General features: G+C 44.5%; 1 protein-coding gene across 1 annotated transcript in view; it reads left to right on the top strand.

Annotated features, from left to right (window-relative positions):
• Positions 1 to 24191, top strand: part of LOC119497518 (nuclear factor of activated T-cells, cytoplasmic 1-like) — a 66151-nt gene that overhangs the window by 39786 nt on the left and 2174 nt on the right. The window contains exon 9 of the mRNA XM_037785686.1: positions 3682 to 4329. Coding sequence (XP_037641614.1) covers positions 3682 to 4329 — 648 coding nt within the window. The remainder of the gene's footprint in view (positions 1 to 3681; positions 4330 to 24191) is intronic.

Genomic DNA, 24191 nt, shown 5'->3' with positions numbered 1-24191 from the left:
AATATCGAGTTCTATTCTTAACGCAAACGGGTGCCGACTCCCTCCGCTGCGTTGGTTTGTGGTCGGAGCTGGAAAGGGGGAAAGAAAGTCAGAAACATGTTCTATGACACATACAGGAAAAATTTAATGAACCACACATTGTTCTTTTTTTTTTGTAAATATTTGCACAGTCATGTTTTTTTCTTTTTCCCGAAAATCGGACAAAGACTGAACTGTTTCTGTCTTATGTCTAGAGCTCGTGGCTTTGTCAGACTCACCTACAGCACACTAAGGCCAACAGTATACTGGGTGACCAGATTGGCTACACAGTGGGACATGGTGCACCAGGTACCTTTGAGTTAATGAACTACCACCTGCTCCATGTTAAATGTCACTGCAGATTCACGCCGTTAGAATAAGATGAGTTCAGCATTTCTTCAACACGACAATCCCTGATTTTTTCTCAGCAGCATGACAATGTCATATCCCAGCCAACAAGCGATGGAAATGAGAATCAGAACCTTTTGCATCCCATAATCCCTCTTGCCCGATGGCTAAAAGTAGAGAGGGTCTCCTTTGGAAGGAAATTTGCAAATCTACATAAGCCCTGTTTGCTTGCCCTTCCTAATCAAATACACTGTTACGCACATCTACGTCCCGATTCCCATTCCCCTTCAGAGGAAACAACCGCTCAATAAAATACCCAGATCAGGCCTGATCAGTTTAATACAAGCAGACAGAGGGGAAACTGCCAGAGATGGAGAGAAAACCATGTGCAGAACATCAACTGTCTGTGGGCCATAACCCACAGGTTGGGAGGAAATAGAAGCCAGCTGAAGTTGGGACTCGCCTGGTGAATCTGTTTTCTCAGCTCTCACACAAAGTGGAAAGGAGACACACAGATGGATGGGTGGAGCTGGAGGGAGACCTCTGTTTATATCTGTAGCAGAGGAGGGAGAATCTGCAGGCAAAAAAAAAAAGAAGTTTGAAACTTAAAAGAAAGGCCATTATTCCAACGTGATTTGATTTCCTGTTTCGCCAGTCTTGCTCATAGTCAGAGGGTATAAAGGAAAATAATGTTGACAAATTACCTCACTGGAGAATGAAAAGTTGAAGCTGCGATAAAGCAAACTGCTCTTCAGAAATACACTCTAACTGGATTACAAAGTGGGACTGCAAAGGTCAACAGCATCCCATCTCTTCTGAGATACTGCTGATTCGCCTAAATTAAATTCTCATGTTGGTTTTGGTCAAAGGCAGGCAGGAAATCTCGTGACGTGGTACATCAGATTTGTTTAATGGGCATCCAGAGTGAGCGACAGTCACCAACATCAGGCAATCTGCCTCTTTCATCCCTTTTTTTCCCTGTGATGTATATCATCATTAACCAGAAGGACTGGTAAATATGAGTGTGCTTCATACTTCCTTTGGAAAAAATCAAGTACAACCTGAAGACCATGATATTTTTAAAAATATGACTTTTTTTGTAGCTGTAAGAAAATCTTACATACACATACAGTATATCAGTCTTCAGGATCCATCATGGATGATAATTTAATGTTTTAACTTTATTTAAAGTGGACCTATTATGCTTTTGTGCTTTTTCCCTTTTATTTAATTAGTTATATAGTTTTTTGTGCATGTAAAAGTTCTGCAAAGTTACAAAGCCAAGAGTCCACTCCAAAGGGAGTTACTCTCCCTAACAGAAACTCTGCTCCTGAACCGTCTGAAACGCCTTGCTTGAAGTCCCGCCTTTTCTTCCGTAACGTGGTGATGTCACCAAGTAACATATTTGCATAATACCTGCGGATAGTTTGGCACATCCTCAAACAAAGCTAGTTAGAGCGGAGCTGGAGCAGAGTCCGAAGAGTTTGGTTTGGTTGACCAATCAAAACAGTGTTTCAGACAGAGGGTGAAAAGAGGTGCTGCAGCACAGCCGGTATGACAAAAATAAAGCATTTTTTTAACTTTAAAGCATGTAAACATGTTCTAGTAGAAACCCCAAATACAAGTGTGCACCTGAAAATGAGCTTAATAGGTCCTCTTTAACAGGTCAAAATGTGTTACAAACTCACAGATGACAATGCAGAACTTGAAGCTAAAATGTCAAAATGATCAAATTTGATTATGACGTAACCACATGACAACTCCGGCATCACACATCTCGGCTCCATGGCACTGTGCCACCCGTTCACACTAAAGAGAAAGGCAGGGAATCGCTGAGGGGAAGTGGCGGTGGATGTACTGTGAACCATGTGACTCGCTTGTTACTCCCCAGGCTGTGGTTCGGAGGCCCTACATCATGGGACTCGCCTTACGATGCTCCCCCAGACACCGGGCCCCGGTCCCTGGGCTCTGACAGCAGACAGGGCTGACGTAAATGTGCTCCCTGCTGCGTTATCACCGCACCGCATCCCAGCACCCCAGAGGCTACAGGCGCGATTAATGTCCTATCAAATCCGACTCCCACGAAAAAAAATAATAACACAATGAAAAACACTCTCTTCAAACTGTACATTTCATATGCACCCTTTGCTTTCACTATCGCTCAAAGCTTCTATATTGTGTTCAAACACAAACAGTTCAGACAGACGTCTTATTCATATTGACATGTGTACGCCTTTGAGTAAATGTTACTTAGAACCAAAAACCTTAATGGTTTGGCATCAAACGCTCACCACACCCATTAACATGTTTTAACAATGTGTAGAAATAGAAACAGTGCATCCATTGTGACTCAGAAGCCTTTGCTACGCATCTGGGTGTTTTAACACTGCCCTGTTAGTTTTGCGCTGGCACAGTCTGCGCATGTGTGTACTTATATAATAACTCACCAATGTGCCTGTTAATGTGGATCTCCCTCTCTCCATCTCTAGACCCAGGCCGTGTAGTTCTGTCCTGAAAAACTTTCATTTTAATAGAAAGTTGTTTTCAATAACTGCTCCTGACAGCGAACAGGAAGCATGTGATACCTGTCCGTCAGGACTAATCAGGAAACGGTGCAGACGGTCTGCACTGGATTAGAAGCTAGAAGAGAGGAGGTGGGATGATCAAGTGGGGTCACTGCACTCTCCTGCATTAGCTGAGGCCTGAAGCTCCTGAAACCACAGGCGCAGCTCTACAGCCTCTTAAGGAGCTCAGGCGGCCTAATCAAAATCAAATCATCTCCCTTTTTTTTCACCCTCTCTCTCTCTATCTTTTGGTCCTGAGAGAAACAATTACTTCTAGAGTGTGTGGAGGAAACCTTGGGGTCCTGGGCTCCTTGAGCAGCAGCAGCAGCAGCAGCAGCAGCAGCAGCAGCAGCCCAGTGCTTTAAAGTAGTCTTTTATTGGATATCAGAGCTGGAGGAGAGTCCAAAGAAAATAGGTCTTATTCATTATTAGAGCCAGCTGTGGCTTTCCACACTGATGACTCATCCATTTTTCTTTCCCCCCCTATTCTTTTGCTTTTTTTTTCACGATGTGGTAAAGAGGGGTGGCGGTTGGGAGGCGTGAGGGTTTCTCTGTTAGAGAGCTCAGCCAAGTTGACACGGAGCCCATATCCACTGGTGGTTGTTTGTTTGGATTATGGAGGGTATCGCGGCCACAGTTGTGCCTGCTCACTGCTTTACTCAGCCTCACTCGTGCACTCACTGCGCCACGTGGATTCCCTGCAGGTTTTTTTTAATATCTCCACCTTTCTTTCTACTTTTTTTCCCCCCAGTGCCGATAATAAAGACAGAACCCAATGATGAATATGATTCTCTGGGGACTGCAAGACTGCCCATGCATTCAAAGCCCTATTACAGCCGGCCCAGGCTCGCTCCCATCATGCCTGTAGCCGATCCTGACGCCTGCCTGGTCGGTGGCTACCCTCCCTGCCCGCCACGCCATGCTGCCATGCCGTCGTCGTCCCCCAGCTCCAGCCCCACCCTACACGACCTGTCCCCCGTGGCATACAGCAAGTGCCTCCCCAACAGCCCCACCCACGCGGCACCACCACCGGGCCCCGTGGCGCCCCCCATCCAGGAGAGCCCTGGCCGCCCAAACCTCGCCCACCCAGCATCGCCTGACCACAGCTCTCCCCTGGGGCTGCTTCATTCCCAGGGCAGCCCCATCCACCTCAACAGCCCCGGGCCCCATGGTTACCACCCTATCTATGCCAACAGCAGCCCCTCATCCTCCCCGGTGTCCCTACCTTCCACTCCTGGTGGGACTGCGGAGAGCCCCTTCGTTCAGGCCTACAGCCCCAGTCAGGCAGCAGCCGGAGGGAGCTCACCCAGCCTGTTACCTGAGGACGCCAGCCCCCCGTCGATGGCCATCACCGTCAAACAGGAGCCCGGGGAACTGGACCAGATGTACCTAGATGATGGTGAGTTACGAGAAACACGTTGCAAGTTTCCATTTGATAATTAGAATAGCGGCAGGAATTTTGTTTTTCAACTTGAAAGCTTCTCTTTTTGAGCTCCCTGTCCGTGCCAAAAATGGCTGTTTGCGTAGCACGTTACATTTATTTAACACCTCTTGCTTATCTGCAAGCCCCCACACATAGCCGCACCCTGCTGCACCCCTCAGTGTTTCCTGATGGAATTCTGGCAGCAGATTGACGTCACATTTGTTTAATTTTAGACCCCGGCAGATTTATTTGCTTTTTGTGCAAAGTGCGGTCCGGCTTATGTTGTCCAAGTGGCTGCTTTGCTTTAAAACAGTAAATTGCCTTGATGGGATTTTGAAACAATCTGTCAAAACATCAGAGCTGCGAGGTCAGCCGCGGTGCAAGCAGAACAAAAACAGTGGCACACGCGTAGCGAACCAAACCGTTGACACAACGACTAATGAAGGAAGCAAAACAATGGGTAGGGGTTTCCTGAACCGAGCCACTTTCCCCCCTCCCCACCCCCCCCTCCATCTTTCTGGGAGGCATGCCGGGAGGCGGAAGCCAGAGGCTTTGTTTTCCCGTCTTCTCCCCACGGAGTCGACACCATGCGGCTGTCGTCATCAGGGGAGGCTGCGGGGTCACTGGTCTCCCTCTGGTAATGAAACCAGTCACACCCAAGGGACCATATGGTCGACTTTACGGCCTCCTGTGTCCATGCCACATCGTCTCTCAGGTCGGCAACCTGTTATCTGTGTTAGCAGAGGCTCCACTTGCTGTTATGATATATATTCATAGAACACGTCAATGGCATTGCGCCAGTTTGCAATGTTAAACCCCCCCGTATCCAAATGGAGGTGCGGGGGGGGAGACAACTCAGGAATATCACCCTTCCTGTGCACCTTTTGTTCAGTAAACTGAGGTAGTATGTGTGTGTATGAGTGTGTGCACGCTTCAATCAGCAGCCCTGGGAGTAGAGGGGTGATAGGCATGAGGGGACCAGGGGAGTTTTGCTGTGGAACTGTAATTGAGTTGAAATGCAGTTGTCAGCATATCTGTCAGTCCTGATGAGTCCCATTAGTCCTCACCTCATAAACAGACAATACAGAGACAGGGGGGATGGGGGGGATGTCTGTCTGTTATCAGCTCTATAAACTGATTCCCAACTTTTCTTTCCTGTTTCTTTTTCTCTTTCTTTTCTTTTCTGTTGCCTCATTTTCTTGAGTTCATGTGCTCTAAGAAATCTAATTTGAAACAAATCTGCTCAATTGAAATTCTCTCTGACTGTTTTCAATAGTTACGGCAGGCAGAGGCTTTCATTTCAGCATTAATTGGATGAAGTGAAACTGTAGCTTTATTTAGCGTTTTGTAATACAGTAAGGTTGGCAAGAGGTCCTTTTACACCCAACAGTATGAAGATATACCAGATTTAGACATCAGTGCTAGGGTGAAATCATGTAATCTAGTTTCTCTTCCCCACTACTCCATCCACTGTCACTTTAGCAGGCTCCATCTCTCTCCAACCCGGTGGCCAAATGTATTCAGCCAGTGATTACAGTTGCATTAGGGACGTGCAGGAATGTGTATTGATTGACCGATGGACAGTGAGGCAGCCGCTTGAAAAACCTCAGTGTGCTGCCGATTTGCATCACCTAACGTCTGCGCGAGCATCTGTGGTGAGCTCGCGGAGTCCCTGTAAGTGTGTGGTGGTAACAGCATACTCCGACAGCATCTGCTGCTCCCAGGCCCGGCCCGGCCCTATCCCAAACCCCTCAAATGAGCCCTAAGCTAAAATAAATAAGATCGGAAGGCAGCTCGCAGGGCGTCCCGCTCCCCGTCCGCACGCATTACCGCCGTATGTTAGCGAGCCGAGCGCTCCATTAGAGAGGGAAGACAAGCGGATGACCTCACCACAGCGGCGGTGATTTAACGCCAGCCATGTAGAGTAGCGTTCCTCCCCAGCAATTGGGGGGCCGGTGATTTGGAGTCTGCGGGAGCACACTTGATCTTCCCCAAGAGTGGAGCGCCTCCCACGCTCGAACGCTGAGGCCTCCGGCTCTCATCAGCCAGAGGAAATGTGTCTCTCTGGTCCGGGCCCGGGTTTTTACACAGCCCCTGAGAAATCACTCAACTTATCAACGGGTGAGCTACTGTACCGCAAGGAGCTGGGTTAGTATGGAGGGAGTCTGGGATGCAAACCCCCCTGACTGCCGTACACAGTCTCCATTGTAATCTGCTAAACTCTTCCCTCTGCTGTGCTAAAAGCTTACTAACTATAGTGCAAGACACGAGGCGAGGATTCTGCTGTCTGGTATGAGGTTTTATGGGAAGAATCCAGTTGGCAGTCAGCTCTACGTCGGAGCAGCCATTTTCACTCAGTGGCATGTTGGCTCTCACCTGCTGCAGCCTCGCTTCACATAGCTGGAGTAAAGCAGCAGAGGATGAAACACCCCAACGCTGCTGGAAGAACTCTGCCTGGTCGTATTGTTGACTCACCGTCGTAAACAACGCATGGTGGGCCTCACATAAAACGTTAAAAAGTTTTCAGACATTTCGTGCTTACTCACAGCCCACTATCTGTGCTTTACGAGGCACATAACTGTGAGCAAAACGCCAGTCAAATGACATCAGTGGATGTAACAATAGAATTTATGAAAAACACGGTCTGCAGCGTTTAAGTTTGGCGCACTAATTAGGCCAAAAAAAGAAATACTAAAATGACGGCACGCTCTGTCACACGTGTGATTCTGGTGACATCATACCCCCTCTTGTCTCAAACAACCACTGAGACACACAAACACACACATATACACTTTTAATCTTAGACTTGGCTTTTTTAACACAAACGTTTTTGGAAAGTCCCACACCACTTGTTGCAAACCCTTCACTTGGTTCCTGGTGTTTATAGGTGTTTTGCTGCAGATGTGTGCGTGTGTGTGTGTGTGTAGAGAAGGATCAGTGTGCTGGCCGTGCTCGGTAGTTCGGTCCTGTGAGGCTGCTGCCGTGTGTCCTGTCTCATTAGCTGCTGCTGTGATGGGTGATATCATGAAGTGCAGCTGAATGCAGCACACAGCGAAAATGAACTAGTGCTAATCAGAGGGCCAGATTCCTACCAGCTGCCTCTCTGGGAAACAGAGGGCCCTTATTCCCCCAAAATAAGAAAAACACAGAGTGCAACGCAGCCTCTGCCGCTTTCTGACATTTGACATATGTGCTCTGATTGCCTCGTGTTATACCGGGTAGTTTTCCTTGTGATTGTTTCCTCCCTAATTCAAGGTTTGAAACTCTACTAGGCTTGTTTTCTCAGAGTTGTTGTCTCCCTCGTTCCCTCCCTCCGGCGACAAAAAAAAAGGGCATTCTAACCTTCCTGAGGATCTCCGTCCACCGCCGACGCTTCTGAAGGCAACTCGAGGCTTTCCTCATGGAAACTTTTACACATCCTGGCGAGTTGCCCAGACCCCAGGACTCCGCAAAACCCCTAATGATGATTGAGAGCGCGTCCGCACCGCGCTGAAAACATGCTGAGTCGCTAACATTGGAGTGTGCCGCAAGGCTGGCTCTGGGATTGTAAGGGGGTGGGGGGGGCAGAAGAGAGAGAGAATTCAGGGGGGGGAGGGGGGGGGGGGGGGGGGGGGGGGGGGGGGGGGGGGGGTTCATTAAAGTGGAGGTTGAAGTGTCTAATGGGACTCACTAAAGCAGAGCTCCTGTATGTTTAGACGGTAGGCTGTGTGTGTGTGTGTGTGTGTGTGTGTGTCTCTTTTAGTTAGCAGAGATGCGGAAGCGCTGTAAGAGCCGGTGACAGCCTGTGCTTTCACAACACTCCACCTCTGACCCCTCTGGCCCTTTAGGAGCGGGTCGAGCTCATGCTAATAGTGCACAGAAAGAGAAAGGCTGTCTTGTGGTTAAGTGCAATGCCAAGAACATAGTCTCCTTCTAGACGTAGTGTTATTGACGGGTGCAAGAAGAAGGGTGATGGCTTTTATATTATTTATGACTACAAAGAGGATGTGTTTTTTTTTGTTGTTTTTTTTACTCTTGTTGTCATTGCTTGCGTTGGGATCCTGTCTTCCTGGCAGCCCTTGAACACGGCGAGGTATAAGTAAAAGTTTGGGCTTCGCTTGGAGAAGTTTTATAGTCATAGGAAAAATTAATAGGTGGCTGCACTCTAGCATTGGCCTTTTAAGAGTCATTGACCGCCTAAGCTATGGATCAACAACTGCACTTTGGGGATCAGCAATAGATTTGATTCAATTTCTTCTCATTAGGATCAAAAACCATTACTTTTTACTGTGCGAATAGAGAAGCCGTGGCTCTTATTACCCATCACCAGATATTACTGACCTCCCCAACTGCTTGAAGGGCTGTGCACAGTAGCAAACGTGAAGATCTATGTTGATCCGGTTGTAGTAGAGGTTGTGTATGGTATTAATTGATGAATTAGCTTAGTAGGGCTGTCAAAGTTACCGCGATATTGCAAATTTGTTTCAACGCCACTAATTTCTTTAACGCATTAACGCAACTTGCGATTTTTAGGTTGTAGAGTAAGTTTTAAAGCTCATATGATAATGTCATATGAAACTAGAAACACTAAGGATTCCATCGGTACCAACCATGTCATTCTAGCTTGTCGCGAAGGAGGCTAAATAACGCTCCAAACTTATGCAAAAAGTTTGGTGAGGAAAAACTGTCATGGACATTTTCAAAGCGGTCCCTTGACCTCTGACCTCAAGATATGTGAATGAAAATGGATTCTATGGGTACCCATGAGTCTCCCCTTCACAGGCATGCGATTAATTTGCAAATAATTGCAATTAACTACGGACAATCAAGATGTTTTAATCGATTGACGGCCCTACTTATAAGACTTGATCTTATTAGTGTGTTAATTGTAGTCGTATTGGAAAAGAGGAGCCAAAATTGGTTGTAACAGAAGAAAAAAACGTTTATACCCCGGAGCAGCACCCAGTCAGAAACTTGACTTTAAAAGCAGATAACAGTCTACTTAAACACTGTGTTAGTTTGTAATATAAAGTGTGGAAGTTACAGTGGAAGTACAGTAATGGAACCCATCGTGTCTTCGCAACAGAAGAAGAATACCTTCGCAGTTGAGTGGAAGTCCTCTGGATTACCTTAGCACCCTCTGTTTCCTCTTATATGTCTTTTATCTCCGTCCGATTGGCTCAACATAAGAGCTTTTAGATTCCTGGTTGTGATCAGGTTTTTTCTTTTTTTTTCTTTGCAACCCATATTATGAAACCCACTAAATTATAGTCACTATTGTCCCAAGATTGCTCGCAGTTTCACAAATAATTGGATCTAAGTGGTTACATATGACAGTGGCAACGGGGTCGCGGTATTAGCGCTTTGATTTCTAGCTCTCTGTAAAAACCAATGGGAATATTATTAGTTTTGATAAGCACAGTGAGATGAATCTGTAAGAGTTCAGTCCATTCATTACGGCTGGCTTTTATGTGCGTGTGCGAGCCAGAGGATCTGGTCTGGTTTCAGTCGCTCCGTCATAATATCCACAGTCACTGAGAAAGAATGTGTCTGCTGAAAAACTGCTAAATTATCTAAACAAATTGGGTTTCTTTTGTGTCTGGGATCCGATACACGCACACGGAGACTTCTGATTTTGAAAGGGTTGTAGTGTTTATTTTACCCAAATGTCAGAAATGCGTGACGCAGATTTGCTACTGTAAAGATTTAGCCTCTTATTTTCTTCCATTATTCCAAGCTGTGTAGAAAGTGGGCGCACTATGTTGATTCTATATGGAAGTCAGTTACATGGCATCAATAGCAGAACGGACTTCACTGACAATCAAATCTAGCGGAGTAAAAGCCACAGAGGGCTTCCTTCTCCAAACAAGTTAGAGTCTATTCATTAAAGTTCTATTACTTCAGCCCGTCGTACGTCATGTGTTTCTTATAGTTTCTCCCGACACAGCAGTTTAGAGGCTCGGTTTATGTGGCTCACATTCTGAGGTTTAGGAAACACGCGTTGAGAAGCCGCCGAGCCGCACGGATCACAGCGGGTCAGGACTCAGACAGGGCCTGTGGCTTTGGCTTCAGATCTTCCTGTGTACATCTGTGATCATGGAGCTGCCACCCCCCCGCCCAGACACGCTCATTACTGAATCATGATATGACAAATGTCAGCGTGGTTGACCGGGTGACAGCTGAGAGAGAGTCTCCTACCTCCACAAGGCTGCGTCAGGTCGCTACCTGTGCCGATCCAAACACTGTTTTTCTGCATCAGGTGCTCAGAAATCAAAAGGTCTCTGTCTCGTGTGCAGAACTCAAGTCCCTTTGGTCATGTCGGATTTATGATTGGATGATATGTTGGTTTGTTTGTGATTAAAAAGAACATTCTGTAATCTGCGCAAATATTTCGCCACTACTACATTTACCATAAAACACTGTTCCTCTGTGGAGATGAACTGATATTGCTGCCAATACCACAAACACTACGCAGTCACAGAAACCATAAATTTGCCTTGAATCTTGGATATTTCCTGCTGGCATTAATAATGATATGAGCACATGGAAAACTCATACAGTCCAGGGAACATAAACACCAAACAAGCGGGATTTATTTGCAGAAAGACACATTTTTATTTGTTGATTCTCCGCAGGGAGGTCAGGGGTCAGGATCAGGCTTCTGGAAAACATCTCTGGAGCTCGTGGGGCGTCTTTCTTAAGGACACTTTAAAGCAGTCACGGACAGTTGAATGTGGCTCGAAGATGAGATTCTCCATTTCAACATAATACCCCTCCGCCCCCCCGACAGTTCCAGTGTTTTTGGTTTTGTATTTAGGGGATGTAAATACCTGCGGCATCAGTAAACAGGAGCAGGTCTCCGTCCCAGACCACTTAATAACAGCTCCCCATCTGAAATCTGTTAGCTCAGTGAAATAGTATCCTGTAGCGACGGATGTCAACAGAGAAGTCTGATCCAGCCGGTGGGGATGGGGAAAGCCGTTGGGTTTTGCAACTCTTGGCAGAGTTCGGCGTCTCCTCCATGTGCAGATATACCTCAGAAAGAAGAGGGTGGGAGAGCCGGTCATGAAGAGAGAGAGAGAGAGAAAGAGAGGAGGAGATGGAAAGTGAATAATACAGACGCAGATATAAACTTTGAAAGAGTGGGAGTCCCGGTAGAATCCGTCACAAGACTATAAACCAAATGTCCCCTGTTTTAGTGTTATAGTCCGTTGACGAATCACTCTAAACACAGGAAGATTAACATAAAAAGCAACTGTCAAAATAATGAATTTGTCTAAAACGATTATAATCATGACTTCCTCAATCCATCTCAACACTTCAAGAGAGAATCTATGTGTTATTTTTGAATGTGAGATCTGTTCTGTCGTGGCTTATGGGCCTGAAGTGGAGGGACAGCCGTGAGTCACGAGACGTATTTTAGTGTTTTGAGATTTTGGGGTCAGGAGATTCTCATCATGTCCTCACATCCAGGAATATTCAGCAAGCATGAGAAGAATCAGGTCAGCCATTGGAATAAAGGAGACACACAGACAGACTAAGAGAAAGAGGGGAAAATGTGAGGTGGAAGAAAGTAGCATGCGATCTCAGTGATTTTCCCTGGCAGCTTCTCCAGCTGCCCCTGTTCTTCACACACACACACACAGAGAGACAGTTCGTGCTCCTTTCACAGCTAAAACTGTTAAAAAAAACAAAACCCTAAAAGTCAAAGAAAGATAAACACCAGCCAAAGTTAAAGATCACATTTTCTTCCCTCTCCCCACCAGCGGCCGCTCGCAGTGCAGAGACTTACCGAGCGGTGGGTGAAGGGGTTTATACTTCAGGGGAGGGAATGATCATAACCGCTGAACTGTAAGTGTCCTACTGTCGACATATGACCCATGGCAGTTATAAACCTCAACGGGTCCCCCGACTCTCCTGATCGTACTCGGCTGAGCTCCGTTCCTCTCAAAAACAACGTGCTAACAAACAGGGAAATCCTTTCACGCTCGGTAAGCCTTTTTTTATAGTGTGAAGCATCGAGAGATTAACCGATGAAAGGCCACAGTGGCGCTACGCAAACCTCACCATTAAGATCTTTAGCTCGAGGAAGGCCGAGGGGCTTTTAACTAACTGCTGTGCACTTTGTTTTAACCAAGCTCCTAAACCCCACATCCCTTATTTAGCAGTCAAAAGCAGTATATATAAAAAGGTAATGTTTATAACACACTTTAATATAGTTGTATGAGCAGATAGAAAGACATGTCAAGTGTTTATTTATTTGTCACGAACAATAACATATGATGACAAAGCATAAACATATGACATACTTACTGTATTATAAATTATATGTATTATCTTTATTAATGAAGTATTTAGATATAGATACTTTTTCATTACTCTCATGACAACCGAGAAAAACTTCCTCCCCTGATGAATGCTGTAAGACGCAGCTAAAAGCTCCAGTAATAAATCTAGCAAGTGGAACTTGTGTTACGAATTTGCCGTCAAACTTAATCCTCTGAACACATTTATAAACCGTTTTAAAACTCGCCTTTGAATGATTCGTACATGTGTTTAAACAGTTAGTAAATGTTTTATAACACATTGTAAGGATGTGTGTAATCACGTGTCACCCACCAAATGCTCCATAGTTATAATTGTTGATAAGCACATAAATAAACATTTAAAATGCCCTTATAAATACTTCTAGTTACATTATAGTGTGTTGTAAACAATTTATTAATTATAAATATGCTGATTATTAATGCTAAATGTAGGGAGGTAAAGTTAAGTGTTCCCATCTAAGGCTTTTTTGTTTTTTTTAATAAGGTACCCTTTATAAAGTGTTTATATAGTGTTAATAATTCTTAATAAATCATTTACTAATGCGTTAAAGTTATTAATAACAACAACTTTCAGGGTGTTTGGTATTTTTTAATTGCTTATAAGTGATCAAAAAAGCATTTGTGAGTTATTTAATCACCATTAATATGGCCATTAATTACAACTTTTAAACACTTTATAAAAGGTGCCTTATTCTGAAGTGGTATCATGTTTTTAAATGCTCAAATTGACAACTTACTCCTCAAATTCATTGGACCTTCTAATACTAGAAGACAATTCTCTCTGTTCATGTTGTAAATCAGTCACATCAAATCCGCAGGGAGCTTGAGTTGGAAAGCTCGCCCCTTAAACACTGTGTGAATGAAAATGTCATGTACATTTTAATTAAATCACTTTGATTTACTGAGTCAAATAACAGGCTCTTGTTTCCGTGATGGTATTTTGAAGTGGCAGGTTCACTCCTTAAGCCCCAGCAACTGTTAAATCTGTATATGATTTGAAATAAGCACGAACAGAAGCAGCAGGTGAAAATGTGGTTCTGTGATTTACAGGTGACGGCAAACGTGTCTTGTCTCACCTGCTATCCCTAGAAGAGTAGCCCGCTCTTCATCTCCGACTGTGAAACAGCCCTGAGTTGCTCGAAAACTCTACAGTTTCCAGATGGATGAGAGTTTGTGTGTCTATGAAATATCAAAGTCGAGGTCGATGGAAAGGAGATAAGTTGCCAAGATCGTCTCTGTCCTGCCTCCAGACCGGTCTACTTGAATAAGTCCACGATGTGCCCCGAGGCGACCTCCTCCTCTGTGTCTTTGAATCCCCCGCAGGCGCAGAGGATTTAAAGTTGTAGGGCAGCTCTCGGGGTCAGCAGACAGAGTGTTAATCAGATCACACTCTGCTTCAGTACAGAGCGCTGGAGCTCAGCGGGGATGTTGAAAAGAGAGAGGCCGTGTCCTTGTGCGCGGCAGGAGCTTTTTAAGATTTAGTTACCTTTAGTATATGATGTAATGCCCTTTCTGTGACTTTAGGGTCCAGCTCGTCTGATGCTGGATCAGTGGAAATGTTACTTTCATCAGAGCATGCTTTCCAAAGCTGCACTGGAGTGTCCAGTGTGCAGTAGTTCTTCTTCTTAGCAGATGGCAGCCAGCAGAGCTAATGTTTGGATGGCAAAACAGACAGGTTAACCAGAGGTCACGGTGTGCAAATACACACCAGCAAGCAGACATTTTGAAAACAGGAAGGAGCCTCCCTGGGCCATCTATGTGTGATGGATAGTGAACAATAAAGTTCTCACTGAGGTAAACCTTTTTGGACACGGAGAACACAGATCCTCCACGTATAAATAAAAGAAAACAACTGTGAAACCCCACGTAAGGACTGACAGGCAACAGGTGATTTAAAGAAGCCCAACACAGATGCAGTTATAAATCGTATTGTGTGCGAGCGCGCAGCCAAATTCGCACTCAGGCGGCTGTGACCCACAGAAGTTATGATTGTTTCAATATGCTCATATTTCTTCACGGTGTGCCATTTTCAAAACCAGGGAAATGTCGAGCCGCCCGCGTCCGCCTCCGCGAGGAGCATACGTTTCTAATTCTGAATCAATCACGGCGAGTTTATCAGATGGCTGAGTTATTTTACCATAAACCCCATCGGTAATGAGCCATACAAAGAGTTTTAATCTGTCTCCTTTCATATCTCAATCACAAAGATGTGTGCGTTTCACTCAGTTCAGTGTATTTTCAGGCTCTGGTGTTTGCTTTATGCGGTTATGCTTCGCTGGTTGTGTGAAAGTGAGCTTTTGATTTCTCGCAGTCTCGAGTCATCCATGCGCGCTTTATGTCAGAAGCTCTTTAGCTTCTCACTTTTGTGTTTGCTTTTCATAAACACTTTGATTGCTGAGTACTGTTGTGCTATGCTATTCTTCCACTGCAGCTAAATAAATACAACTCAACGCAATCAAACTGAAGTGTGTAATCAAAATCACTGGAAGCACCATTTTGCTGCTTATGTGGCGTTTGAGCATCTACACTGTCAATCTAACCATGTGGGCGGAACTATGGCATCTAGGGCTGCCCTCTCTTAGTCCATTAGTCGACTATCGGTTGGTTTGGTCTTATTTTACTAAGGTTTCTTTAGTCCATTAGTATTTTTTAGAAAGTAGAAACTTATGAGCACATCATTTCGATTATCGTACAAATCGTTGTATGAGGATACGTCGCCCCAAACAACCTCCAGTAATAAGGTATCCCCATTTCTCGATAAGCTTGTTGCTTTGAGGTAATTAGGAGCACATCTCTGATAAACACCAGATTTAAAGAGCTGCTTTTGTGTGATTCTTTGTGAAGAAACTCAGTTTCACAGATCTGTCGATTAAATCAACTAATCATTAAGACGTCAAAATCGTATCGAGTGTTAGTCCACTAAGAATTTCTTTGGTCGAGGATATCCCCAGTGGCATCCTTTTCCTTTTCTGCTGAAAAGGTACACGCTATACAGTATGTTAAGAGAGTGCTACAGGAATGAGTCCTAAAACCTGGAAATGAGTTAGCATTTTAGCACTACCGCTTCCCTCATCGTGAAGTCAGTGAGTTTTTTGAATGGGGTTTTTAATTAGATGCCTGAAAGGTCTGTGGTTTAACACAAGCTTGAGAGATTTTAACGTTTTGTTCTACGATTTAAAATATGTCTGTAAATATCCCACTCGTGAATTTAGTGAATTTTTACAACAAGTGGTTAAATGAGACTACTAAACGTCATCACGCCGACTCGTCCTCCTTTACAGCCTCGTTGTGTTTATACTTATAGTTTGTTTACAGCCTAACGTTAGCTTTTTGTTCCTGGCAATTGCACTTACACTTCAAAAATCAAAAAAGTGCTAATTTGTGGAGATTATCTTGCTGAACAAACCGCTTAACTGTCATAAACGTTTGTTTGCCACAGAGTTTATTTTCTGCATTAATCCAAAACCCAACGGAAAAATCCCATTGGCTTTTTGTCGAGGGAACCAGGGCGATGCTAACTTCCTGGTTGGCCCACAAAAATACGTCATCCTTGCAACTGCATTTATGGCAGTATGAGTGGTTCCCAACCTGGGGGTCTGGATCCCAAAGGCTCATATACTCTTATACAGTATATAAGGGTCACAAGATTATTAAAAGGATAAGAAAAGAAAAACATATCAGTCTCTCATACAAAATTTGTTTCTGGATTGTTACAACATATATATTTTTTCATTTTGTTATTGTTTGCAATACAGTCTGAACCGACCGCACAATGATTACAGAGAAGTCAGTGATGAGGGCACTGGAGAGCAGCTCCAACCATGTAAACACCTCCCCCTCATCCTCCCCGGAGACCGGCCTCGAGTGAGCACACCCGCGGCCTCCTGGGCCTGGGAGGAAATGAGAGGAGGAGGAGGAGGAGGAGGAGGAGAGCGAAGTGGCAGCCTCACAAAGAGAGACAGAGTGAGGTGAGATAGGGAGAGGCGCAGCACACCAGGCTAGATCAAAGACGACGCTTGTGCACCGCGGTGGCCAAAATAAGCACATCATTGGCGGGGCTTTCAGTAAAAGTTGTTGTCTTTAGATTTCTAATTTGGGACGCTGCTGTTTTATTGTTCTCCAGCTTGGATCACAGCATTTCTAGTTAATTTAGCGGCTTTTGAGTGATTTTAATCTGGACTACAGGCAGACACCTAAATCCTCCTGGGTCGGGTTATTTGCTTTGGCAACATGTCCGCTATCTGCTGACGACTATGATATTACGCATGTCCTCTGAATAGCGAGGCACATCAGAGACTCTCAGGTGGAGGTTAGAGCTCCACTTTGACTCTCCACATGAGGCACACACACAGAGAGAGACAGAGTGTGTCATCGGTACTTCTCAAGGCTGCTCCAGCTCTCTCATCCAACTGAGCCAGGAGCCCTTGTCTAAAAACAGCAGCAGACATATTGATTGGAAATCTCTTCAGTGACATCAGAGCACTTACTGTTTACACTCCGTACTTTATTTCTTCTTTTTCTCTTCAGCTCTCCAAAAGAGGGATCGTATCACTCCTCTTTTGGCATGCCTGCTCTGGCCCCCTCGGTGCTGTTGAAGCAAGTTGAAATACAAAGACACAATTCAACACAGTATTTCCTGTTTGTTTGTTTTTCCTTTAATCAGTCTCGTCCCTCTGTGTCTCCTCTGTCCCACCACACAATCTTCTTCTTCTTCTTCTTCTTCTTCTTCTTCTTCTTCTTCTTCTTCTTCTTCTTCCCTCTCATTTATCATCAACTATTTCTTGCATTCTTACTTTCAATGACTCTGTGCAAGGGCATCTGCAGGTATTCATTTCAGGCTGCACACAACCCAAAACAGACTGTTCTCATCCACCGTTCTTAGCTGTACCTACGAAAAGTTAATGCACTATGATTTGTGTAATATCCACAAAATAAATGTATATGTAATTCACGTAATGGTGAACCAGGAAGTATAAATAGCAACAAACGCCATGTAAGGAGGAGGTGGGGGTGGACGGGTGGGACAAAAACACCGGACTTTCTCCCAGGAGACTGATGTTCGTACCCGGTGTGAAACCAGAAGTCAACGTTGATTTGTCACGTAATTTCAGTACTTAACTTACGCCACTTCCGGAGTTGTTTTAACCCAAACCACAATCTTTATCTAAACCTAACTAAGTAGTTTTGTTGCCTAAACCTTGCCAAATTGTTTCCTGTGGAGACAGAAGTTTATTTTGAAAAGACTGTATGCATATATCTAGTGGAAATTGACATGTGTTGCTGGACATTCGTAGGAAAACACACGAAATATGAAGAATAACTTTTTGTAAAATATCATACAATCTGTTTTATGAGGATACGTTGCCTCAAACAACCTCCAACAATCACGTAGCTCCATTTCTCGTTAACCTTGTTGCTTCGAGGTAATTATAGAAGCCAAAGTGTGTCAACATTTTTATAAACTCAGATCTTCTCTCATCTGGACTACAGCAGCTGGGCAGTAAGAACATTATTCAGAGAGACTTTAGTGAGAAAATCAACCTGAAACTATAAAAAGTGAGAGGGGACAAAAGTAGGATTTCCCCAGTGGAAATTACAGCCTTGACTCTACGTCTAAATCATAACATTTCATGGCGTCATCGTTCACCTCAGCAGTGTGAGGAGATGATCGGCTGCAGCGGTGTTTTCACAGCACCGCACAGCTGCTGCGGGGCAGTTGTAAAACCTCAGCTCTCGGGGTGAACTCGGCTTTGTTTTAAAACGGACTGCAGCCCCTATCTCTCGTTCACTCTTTTTTCCTTCTTCTTCTTCTCCCCATCTCCTCTGTCAGCTGTGGAGACTGAGTGGTTCCACATGGGAAAGCCCAGGGCTTCACACATCAGCCTAGCTGTGGGGATGAAATATGCTGTCTGTACATATCATCACATCATTAGGCCCGAAGGGATCCCCGCGATGGATTAGAAGCTGTCTACCTGCGAGGCTCGGATGAATTTATGAAGCACTTTATCATGATGAAGCATTAGTGGAACACTTTGTCTCTTTCCATTTGTGTTTATCTGTGGGAATAATGATTGTGTCTCCCTCCATTTCGCTCATTCTCTTCTCAGTCTCTCCATCTTTATTCCTCTCTCCATCTGTGTCATTTATGTGTGTGTTCTGACCTTTGACCCCCTCCCTATTTTTCGACGCTGCCGGTCATCAGCACAAGATAAGTGACGTTGTCTGAGCCTCTCTCTCTCCGTCCAGCCGTTTGAGCCGTGCGTAGGAGGCAGCAGATTGTCCATTAAGTGTTTCTGCTGAGGCCGAGAGAAGATTTGATATAGTGGGGAAACAAAAGTAATATGTACCAGGAAATTCAATTGTCTCTCTGCAGCAAGTTTGAGCTTTAGTTTGGTTTCCCCACCAAATCACATGAAAGCAGTTCAGAATCAGATGACGCTTAACTTTGAGTCTGTCGTGCCTAACTAAGTAGTTTTGTTGCCTAAACCTTGCTTATCTGTGTTTATATATCAGAGCTTCTATGACTCAGACTTACTTCCTCAAACGCTGCTGAGTGCCACAATAGGAGGAAGCTGCCTCCTCTTTCTCACAAACCTGATGTGCAGCTACAGGAGTAAGGATAGGAAACGTCCCCCTCAGCTACAGCGTGAAGGTCCTTGACCCCAACACAGCTGCCGTTTATTCACGCAGTGAAAGTGAGAGACGTTCAGGAAGGTGACCTCCCTCCGCTACTTTGGTATCGAGAGACTCCGAGTGAGAACAGAAGATCCCTGGCAGGAAGCCTCCGTTACAACCTCGAGTTCAGAGGTTGTGTTTTGGATAGTCAGCTGAGGGAAGCCAGGGGAAGGTGAAGTCACTCTCTGCCAGGTCGTTGCCAGCCAGAACCTGATTTGACCGAAAGGAGATCGCGTTACGGCGGCAGCAACCTCCGAGCGGCTCTCAGGCCTCGAGGCTCTGCTTCTCGCCAGACCATAGGGCATGCTCTGTTCTCTGAGGAAGCCCGGCTGTTATCGAACCCCAATGCACAGCGCTCTCCTCTAACAATGCTAACTAAATCCCCAGTGCAGGTCAGGTTCACACCGAACTCTCAGAGTAGCCAAATGAAGTCACAACGCCCACGCTTGGATTACTGGATAAATAGGATTTGCAGCATCATAACTTCTTGTTTCTTATATCAGTCAGAGAATACCTTTTCCAGTTTACATGTGCACAATGTATTTTTACTTGTACATCATGTACATCACAACGTGTTCGTTTGGATTGGTTTTAGAATCGCTGCCCATATTTACCATTTCTGTAGTGATTCATATTGGTGTGGTTTTGTGGTTATTGACGGATTTTTTTTGTGGTTGGAAAAACTTTTGGGCGCCACATCTTCCTCTCTCAGAGCCAGAAAAAACACCGTGACAGAAAAATAACCACGAAAATGGGGCAAGCTTGATTAAAGGATTTCTGGGTTTTAAAGCATCAGAAATAATAGATTTCTCTTATACTGTATGTTTTTACATACCGGGGTGTTAAAATACAATACTTTCCATGTAAAAAAATTCATCCTTATTTATTACAATGAGACCACTGTGTTTGCACGGTCCTGACAAAAAGGTCTCTGGCATAAAAGTTAAGCCTGGCTCAACTTTTACTGCAACTGCTGTTCTGATGTTTACCTCGGGATCGTCAAAACGGAGGCTAAAATGTCACCGTGGTGAATTTCCACGGTTGTGAAATACTGGTTCATAGTATTATTAACTGCTGTGCAGTGTTGTGTCATCTTCAAAATCATGGAAATATAACTCCGGTTGGACTTCTTTGCTCAGATAGTATGTTGTCACCAGTACCTGTATTAACATGCCCACACCTACGCAGCCCCTCGTGCTATTTTAAAGCTGTGCTATTTTTGGTTTGAGAGCCTGCTTAGTCTGCTCTGGTTGGTCTTAGACAACCTGTCACACACTCTGCGTGAAATGATGCAGTTTATAAAAGTTGACCTGTCCTGTATTGTTGATGTTTGCACTACACGGGCATGGAGGTACAGCACCACCACCACTTCTAGAAAATCTGTCCCCATCACAGTTGATACAGATTCTTTTAGCGATGTCAACATTCATTCAGCCAGCAGTCACACCCGACGGAGACGGGGGTGGTGGGGGATGTTTAGCTGCAAGTCGCTGCCAAGAAACACTGGTGAGCCTTCACAAAGGAGCTGAATTGTCCATTGAACTGTTCAACACGGCTGGCATCGGAGTAAAGCACAGTCATATTTTTGTGTCACTCTCACACCTGCCTGAAATAGATCTCCTAGCCGCCGCCCGGCCCCGACTATAGGTCCTGACAGGTCCGGGCTGCGGTTCACTGATTGCGCTGGCACTGCTGCTAATAAAGGATGTCACTCTGTTTAACCAGGACTAGCAGTCTTTTTACAGCGGGGGAATATTTGGAGTTCAATTTTCCGCCTGTTTTTGTTTATTCATGAGAGGGTGTCCTCCCAGTTACAGCTTTCCATTATTAACCTGGGCAACTGGAAAAAAAGAAAAAGAAAATAAGTTTCCAATGCTGCTGAGAGGGATGCCAGGCCACAGAGAGTTAATTTATGTACGTATCTGACAACAAACACGTTATTGTGTAACATAACCTAGCATTCTTTCTTTTACAATAGCATATAGAGAGCAGGAAAATGGAAAACTAATCATCTGGCATGTTTTTTAACGCTGCAACCAGCTTTACAAGGCCTAGTTTACAGAGGAGATGCCTGTCCATATTGTGCAAGGGGTTGAATTTTTGGAGCCAAATTCCACTCTGGACAAAATGTTCCTCAGCATGTCTTACTGCCTTCTCTTATGCTGCATATTTGTAGTTTATCTAGTCACTTCATGGAAGGTGAGACAGACTCAAAAAGACGAGCCGTCATGTGGGAGTTTGACTGAAAAGGAAAAACAGAAAAATATGAACTGGCAGATCTGTGGTTTTTGTCAGCATCGGGGATTTTCTTTGTAAAAACCTAATCAAAGCATTTAGATTAAATAAAATGGATTGAATAAACCAAATAGTTTTATTAAATTAAACTAAATGCATTTGAAGAGCTGTCGCCAAAAACAATGTGACTGGTTTGAAACAGCATGTGCACACGTCTCTCTCTCTTCACAGTCATTACCTGTTTATCTGTCATTCAGGTATCATCATTTCCCAGAAGTTGTTGCAACTAAATGGAGCCACGAGCTACCCCGTTAAACAGCTATAAATAGCAGCTTGGTGTTGCCTTGTGGCGTAACTGTTGGCCACATCCTGTTTCTGAGATTCTCACATTGCTGACAACAAGTACATAGATGAAAACACAGTGGCCAGAGTTTTACCTTTGTTCTCTCTTTATCACTCGTTTCTTCAGAATGGAACATCAGCGGGCATGCCAATGGAAAATATTAGTTGACGACGCGCAGCCAAATAACACAGCAGTTGACATGTGGGCGGAGGAGACGTCACTATTCTTTTGTTTTTTTACTGTGACTGAAAAGAAGAGAGGAAGCCGCTGCTTTCCCTCTGAGAAAAAATAAAAGATACATTTGTGGCTTTTTGCCACCGAGCTGTTGGGTTTTCCCTTCCTCTTCATCAAAAATTACCTGGAGCTGTTTCCTCACCTCGGCAGACAAAGAAGAGCAACGACATTAAAGTTTGATCATCTGATTGTTACCTGTGTTTATGACACTGTGTGTCCTGCGATGGCAGAGCTAAAAATAAACCCCAGCGTGTAAATGCTTGTTTAGCCCGGAGTGGAATAGAGTTGAAAACAGCCAGCAGTGTTGGCACAGGTGGGGTTTTTCCAATGGGAGTTCCTCCTGTTTAGGGAGGGGAGTCCCAACCAGTCTGTTGTGTGTGTTTGTGTGTGTGTGGATAGGTGGGCGTTGGACTGCGTATACAAAGCAGGGCATGCTGTTATAGGTGTGTGGCCTACTTATTTAAAATACTGCAATCGGTGACGCATTATTTTTTTATTTATTTCTGTCTCCAGCCTTCGTACCATTGTTACACAAGAAAAAAGTACATTATTTTCATTTTTATCAGCACCGTAGCTGTTTAATATGACATTATACTGATAACAATTCACAGCATTGAAATGGTATTTAAAAGCTCTGTCTTGTTTTCTCTCTGTGATGTTTTCGTCTTGATCAGTGCAGATGCTTCGCCGTTCACCAACCAGTATCTAGCGATAACAAACTGCAGGCCTCAGAGTGGGTGGACTTCCTGTCTCGGCTCCGTACTGCGGATGCTGGTTTCACCAGACTTTCTCTCTCTCTCTCTCTCTCTCTCTCTCGCTCTCTCTCTCTCTCTGTCTCTCTGTCTACATCAGCCCACTTTATCACCAGCGAGCTTTACGACTGAGGAGCTTGTTGTTTGCGTTGAGCCACACAGGGCTCGGGGGGTCCTCGCCATCTTCGCAGTCACTTCCCTCCGTTTTGCCAAAGAACACAGAGCAGATAAGGGCGGGAGGACTGATGTGTGTCTGCCCGACTGTGGGAAAGGCGCGGGCACAGGAACTAGTGCAGGAAAGACAAGACGATGACTTCAAAACACAGATGTGTGTACGGGGCCGATAGAGGTTTTAGAAGGCTGATAACGACAGGGATATGTTTGGATTGCAGCTACTTGATATCCAGTATTTTTCAACTCGACCACATCTATGCCAAGTATTCAGTGCAGCAATGCCTCATGTGACAAGCACAAAATAGTTTCAAGTATTCTCTGTTTGGAAAAATAAATGTCATATTTAGATTGAAGCAAATTTGAACACAACACTTCAAATAAGACATGACTCACATTTATCGTGTGACAAACAGAAGCATTAGATGTACACTTCTTCTCCCAGCACTGCCGGGGTTCATGGCAGGATTTTACTGCTACAGGGGCCCAGGGCTACATTTTGCTGCTGGGACCCTGTAAATCCCCCCCACACACACACCTCCCAATCCCACTGTGCAATATGAGCAGTTTTTCGACACTACAATACAACCTTCCCCCAGATTTCCTATTTAGTAATTTGATTGATGACATTCATTTAAGAATATGCAACATACATATCTTGTCTTGTCATTTATTTAACTCTTGTGGTGCATATTCCTAAAAAAAATGTAATTATTATAATCACTGAATTAAAGGTAATCCAGTGATTCAATATGTTACTTCTAGAAAGAAAGATTTGTCAAATTTGAGCAACGTAGGCCAATATTTCCTGACCTTTACGCACAGACCAAAAACCCCTTTTCTGGCAAACGCCTACTTCTTTCAAACTCCACACCCCAACACAGGCTTTCTGTTATAAAGTCTTAAATCTGAGGTTGGAAGTGTTCTTCAAAAACATTTTTTGTTGTTTTTCGGTTGGATAATTTTTCAAATCGAGCGTTCTCTTGCTATTTTCTCAACATTACCGCCCCCGTAGCTTTAAGCCAAAACTGACTAACCTTTCAGAATTATGATAGCTTTAGAAAGCTACCATCACAGTCACAGTGTTCTAACAGTACTACTAACTGATGGTAATGTGTAAAA

The sequence above is a fragment of the Sebastes umbrosus genome, chromosome 11 (genome assembly GCF_015220745.1).
Source record: "Sebastes umbrosus isolate fSebUmb1 chromosome 11, fSebUmb1.pri, whole genome shotgun sequence".
NCBI classification, from domain to species: domain Eukaryota; kingdom Metazoa; phylum Chordata; class Actinopteri; order Perciformes; family Sebastidae; genus Sebastes; species Sebastes umbrosus.
Note: the sequence above shows the minus strand (reverse complement) of the source record. Positions and strands in the feature narration are given on the sequence as shown.